Genomic DNA, 6000 nt, shown 5'->3' on the forward strand with positions numbered 1-6000 from the left:
CGTAGAGCGGTCCCATAGTTGAAAGTCATCACCGTCATTCCGCTACCCTAAGCCCCCCCTTTTGATTAACCTCCTCGGAACAGTGACGTCAGACCGGATAAGGTTTCTCGCGTTTAGATGGACAGTTGAGTACCGCGTTCGCACGCAATCATTTGTGTGCGTGTGCGCGTGTGTGTGTTTTGCCAGGATCTTGCCCGTGATCACACATTTCCAACCCCTCCGTTTTACCACCACCACCACCACCACCACACAGATACACTACCCCATGACGCAGGGAGTGATCAATAACAGCAGCAATAATACACTGTTAGGGGTTAGTCAGGTCCATTGCGCGAGCTCTCAACACTCCAACAACGGTCCGTCCGTCCGTCCGTCCTCTTTCGACAAGCGATCCCCAGCCCCGCTCGCACAACACCCCCCCCAGTCCCAACCCCGCGAGTCTGGAGCCGCCGAGTTCACGCGAGCTAAAAACAATATTCGGCGAGCCGAACCACAAATTGCGTCTTACTTTTGTGTTACCCCGATGGTGCTAACAGGGAGAGGAAGGCCCTGAAGGGGGAGGGGGGGGGGGGGGCGGTTACAGGTTCGAGCTCCCGCCGGCCGGCTCCCCCCCCCTCCCCCCTCTCCAAACTCCAAACTCGGTTCCAGTTTGCCAAAAAACAAAAAGAAGGAACAACGAAAAACACAGAACCACCCTAGCGCCTAGTGGTTGTTGGTGGTGTTGGTGTTGCCAAAAAAATACTGTCTCCATCACCTTCACCACCACCATCATCATCATCATCATCACCGTTCATCCATTATCTTGCTCGTTCGCGTAGTCGGTAGAGCGACCTCTGCCTCCGCTCCTCTCGCTCCCCGTGACTACTACAGCTTCTCGCCTGTTCCAGGCAACATGTCCGTGCTTATATGCGTGTGTGTGTGTGAGAGAGAGAGAAATTGGATGGAAGATGGAATGGAGCAATCCGCTGTCGGTGTTGGGACCCCAAAAAAAAATCGCACAACACAATGGCGCCTTTGCAATCTCGCGTCCAGATAACCCAATTGGCGAATGTCAGCAGAAGACGAAAGAGAGAGAGAGAGTGCACAATCAGTGCCGAAGGTGGCCCTGGCGGGGCTTTGTGCATGCGGAGTCCTGTATTTCGGTTTCAGAAGCGCCTTCGGTTGATGGAGACGCACGGTTGATTTGCGTGGACCGGCCGCCCGCCACCGCCGTCACCGTCGCAGTCACAGTCCAGGAAGCACCTGGTGCAATGACACTTTACCTCGCGCCTCCACGTCCTCCACCGCGGCTCCTGCTCATATCACCCCCTTTTGCCTACAGTGATTCGCTGCTGCTGAGGCCACAGACACACACACACACACACACACACACACACACACACACACACACACACACACACACACACACACACACACACGGTTGTGAGGCGAGCAGAATCGCACAAGGCAAACGAGGGCGAACCGCGAGGGCGAAGCGAGCGAGCGAGCCGAGGAGGGGTAACCGGCAAACCGGTTTGGGTCGAGCCTCCATCATCATCATCATCATCATCATCAGCCTCTCAGCAACGGCGGCAACGGAGGTCTGGCTCGCCTCGTCACCGTCACCACCCTACTACCAACCTAGGCGGCGACCTTCGGCCGTTGATTGCCGCTCGCTCGCTTGCACGACCGCGATCCACACTCCCTTCTCTTCCCTTCTCTCGCCGATTCCCCGTGCCGCATTTCCGTGGACGTTTGTGTGTGTCCACTTCAATCAAGCGGAGACCGACCTCCGCCTCCGTCGCAGCCTTTTATTTTCGGCACCGCATAATGCCGTGACGGCGCTTTATGCGCTTCAGCTTCGTCCAGCTCCTCGCAAAGGCTCAGCGCCTGCGCCAATTCGGCCCTGCCCGTTGTTGGCTTTATCACTGTTTATGCGCATTTATGCTGAGCTGGTGCTGGTGCCGGGTTTTTGGGGGGCTGCCCGTGTCCGTGCCCCGTGCGATGGTGTGCAGGGGCGCTGCCGTGTTGTTTACTCGCTGCTCGTTGCGGAAAAACAAGGAGATTGCTTCATGCGCAAACCACACACCCCCTCTCTCTCTCTCTCTTTTCCCTCCTCTGCCTCTCTGCGCGGTTTTACGTAGAGCGGACAACGTCGCCGCGCATATTGCTGACGTCGCCGTAGATCACGCGAAACAGATAAAAAACATTCTTCAGTTGGAAGGGAGGGAGGAAGGAACGGTACGCGCGAGGTGGGAGGCGGTGGTGGCGCACCTTTTTATCGCGCCATTTTGTGATAAACCGTTCCGACGTCTTCTGCACGCCGCCGAACACGATAGTGAACATCAGGGGTAGCCTCCGTACCCGTCTGCTGCTGTCTGCGTTGAACCGGTTCACCAGAGCGCGCCCCGTACACGGAAGGAAACCGATCGGTTGCATTCGTCGTCCCTCACTCCCCCTTCCCCCTTCCCTCTCTTTTATAATTATGTCGATCACCTTAACGCATACGCATTCGCATCGGCATTTCTTTCACACATCGATCGCTATATAATGAGGATATGCGCACGGGTGCACATTTGTTTGTGTGTGTGTGTGTATTTTCTACTACAATTCGTTTTTATTGTTTGCTCTTCAGCTTCCGGAATGCTCACGATTGACGATCATGAAAATTCAAGGATTACAAAAATCAAACAAACAAACAGACAAGAAAGAAAAAAACAATTAGGAAAAGGAAAACGTCGCAATAAGTAGTAGACAGAGGAAGAGAGATAGAGAGAGAAAGAAGGAGAGAAAGAACGCAAGAGAGAGTGAAGCAACATGTTTCTAAGCATCTCTCTCTCCTCTCTCTCCTTCCTACCACTCGGTTCTGGTGCCATTAGTGATGATCGCGTATCCAGGAAACCGCCATCTAACGTACCCTGGTAGAGGGAGGCTGAGGCGCAGGGGATAGGGATGTTGGAGGAAGATGGCCGGTGCAGAGGGGAGCGATTTCCATCGAGAGCAACGAGATCATTCGCGGGTTATTTGAGCAAAAATACGATGAGCAAAAACAGCGAATCCAGAGATCTCTTGCCAGATCACACATCTACCGTCCGTCCGTCGTCCTGAGATTCGCCTTTTCTCTTCCTCCCTCTCTCTCTCTCTTTCTCTCTCTTTTCCTATCTCTCTGGTTTTCCGCCTAATAGCATCCCCGGAAGCACTTGGCAACCTTGACAGTCTCTGGCAGTGCCGTCCTGTGCCAGTGGGCGCTTTCTCTCTCTCTCTCTCTCTCTCTTCTTTTTTTCTTTTCTCTCTCTCTCTATTTTTCTCTCTTTTTTCTCATTCTTTCTCTCTCTTTCTCTCTCTCTTTCTCTCTCTCTCTCTTTCTCTCTCTCTCTCTCTCTCTCTCTCTCTCCTTGTCTCATTAGTTGTCAGCCACTAGGTTTTGCAGGATTCACTACTAGGATTGGGTTTACGATTGTTTGGATTGTTTAAGTTCCCCTACCCCCCTTCCCCCGTCGCTCAATCGTTCTCTCATACTATCTGCAATAAATCTAACCGCTAACGTTCGTTCGTACAATTCCAAGCGGTAACCCTGCCATTTGCGAACCACTCTTTTGCTTATTTATTGTAGCGTTACGTTTTCTGTTGTATCAGTATGCGCGTGTGTGTGTATGTGTGTGTCTGTGTGTGTGTGTGTGTGTGAGTGTTTCAGTTGGCCTGAAAGTGTTCGCCCGTTGGTTTTATGGTTTCGCCTTTTGTTTGTTATGTATATATGTTTTCGTTTCGCATTCCCAACTGGTTATCGCTGGCACCGAAGACGCGCCAAATGCCAAAATGGTTTAACCGGATCAAACCGGGCTGCTGCGAGCGAGCGAGCGGCTGCGTCGACATCGAAATTGACTCACGCAGAATATGTCGTCGGTTCGAGAGCTCCTCCGGACCTCCTGCTACCGACGGCCCTATCACCGGACACAAAACCCGGTAACCATCGCTCGGTACAGCGAACGTAACTTAGGAACTAGGCACCGCTGCGTGGCGACGACGACGACGGTCGGCGGCGGTGGTGCAGTGCTTGCCAGAATGCTTTCCTGGCCAGGCCGCAGAGGGGTCAAAAACGAGGAAAAAACGATCAAAACACAGCATTTAACATTAAAGCATCAATCATTATCGTTATCAATTATGCATTATTCGAGTGAAAATCCCACCCCTTCCCTCCCCCTTTCCTTTCTCGTACCAACACGGGGGGATGTTCCCGAGGTACTCCCCTCCCTCCTCTTCCCCCTCTCCCCTCCGTTTCTCCTGTCCCTGCCATATACGTCTATATGAAAGGACTACGATACTATGAATGAATGAATCGTTAGTCGGTGACGTGTGAGTGTGCGTGTGTTTGTATGTGTCTGTGTGTGTGTGTGTCTGTGTGTGGTTTGCGTGTCCGTTCATACGCGTTCGGCGGCGTAAAGCGATACACTCATGCTCGCAGACAAGACAAGAGTCCTTTCTCCTTCTTTGGCTGTAAAATTCCCCTTATGTATAGACGCACCCGCGCCTGTATGTATGTGTCTGTGTCTGTGTACGTGTGTGTGTGTATATATATAGAGGGGAGAGGGCTACACAGTGTTGGCTGAGAAGAGTAGCTCGATCCTGATCTCCCATGCATCCCCGGTGCTGAAGGAGTCATCGCAGCTATATACATATCTATCTGTATATCTATATATATATATATGGCTTCTAGGTTATGTTGGCGTATTGTGTTCGTTTTGCCCGTTCTCCCCCCCCTCCGTTTCCAGCTCCTTCCAGTCCGCCTTGCTTATGCTATTTCGAAGTCCGCCATGCCTTCCCCCCTTCCCCATCCCTTCTCCTCCCCTCCTGCGCTTCTCTGCACTCTAAAACCGTTAGTAACCCGCACCACCCTCACCCTCCTCGATGCCGGTGGACTAGAAGGTCAGCCGTAAACGTAGCTGTAGAGTGCTGTGGTATGAGTGCGACCGACCCACAGAGAGACGGCTGCGGTACCGCAGGGTAAAGAGATGTAGCAATTGCCGTCACCGTGGGTGGGGGGGAGGGGGTGGGGAGAGTGAAGAAGAAGGTGGAGGAGGAGGAGGTTTGGCAAGGGGGTGGCAGCAGCGGACACCTACTAGACTAGATTGTTTACTTCTTTGCTCTCGGTAATGGTACGTATCTGTACGCGTGACTGTTAGTGTACATGTACATGCGTGCGTGTGTCTGTCTGTGTGTGTGTGTCAGTGTGTAGGTGTTTGTGTGTGTGTTGTATTAGGTTGAGTGTCCATAGCGAGTAAATTTATACTAAGTACTTCCTTTAGCGTAACGGCGATGGCGCCTTTCGATTCCGCTTTCATCGCGGACAACTCCTATCGTGCTAGCTCTCTCTCTCTTTCTCTCTTTCTCTCTTTTTCGCCCTGTTCTTCTCCCTTACTCCTATCCCTCCGTACTTTCTCTTTGTCTCATTGCATTCTTGTTGTGCCGATTGTGGTTCATGTGCGTTCATTCGGTTCGTCCTGTCGTCGATAATGGTCATCGTCCTTTGTTGTGCTTGCTTCGCCTGTAACGTCTTCAGTGCTTCGGTGGAAGCAAGGGAAGGGAGGGGGAGCGTGCAGGGAGCAGGGAGCCGTCCGACACCCTTCGCCGCCCCTCGATGGCAACCCGGCACCCGCCAAGGACCAGGCTCGACTCATCGGAGTTCTGCAGTCGCCACGCCACGCCACGAGCGGCGCGATGCGGTTCCTCCCCCTCCCCTTTTCCCCTGCTATGCTATGCCCTGGGTTTTGTTTTGTTGCTTTTTCGGCCGCCAGCCGCCTACAGCTCGGTGACGGCGTAGAAGTTGTTGTCGTCGTGCTCGGTTGCTGGTTGCTTGTCACTGTGGTCGCTTGCCGTCACCGCGCAACCATTCTGCTGCAGCTCCTCGGTGGTCGGTGGCGGTGGTAACCGGGCCGCCGCCAGTGACGCTTCCTCATCCGTCTCGCCGTGTTGCTCCTGGAGCGTGTGTTGCTGCTGTTGCAGTACCTCGAGCGGTGGTGGTGG

At 53.3% G+C, this 6000-nt stretch overlaps 1 protein-coding gene across 1 annotated transcript in view; it reads right to left on the reverse strand.

Moving 5' to 3' along the window:
- Positions 1 to 5775: 5775 nt before the first annotated feature.
- The window catches only part of LOC125958589 (protein enabled homolog), a 1176-nt gene continuing 951 nt past the window's right edge, over positions 5776 to 6000 (reverse strand). Inside the window, exon 3 of the mRNA XM_049691713.1 lies at positions 5776 to 5970. Coding sequence (XP_049547670.1) covers positions 5776 to 5970 — 195 coding nt within the window. The remainder of the gene's footprint in view (positions 5971 to 6000) is intronic.

The sequence above is a fragment of the Anopheles darlingi genome, chromosome X (genome assembly GCF_943734745.1).
Source record: "Anopheles darlingi chromosome X, idAnoDarlMG_H_01, whole genome shotgun sequence".
In the NCBI taxonomy this organism is placed as follows: Eukaryota; Metazoa; Arthropoda; class Insecta; order Diptera; family Culicidae; genus Anopheles; species Anopheles darlingi.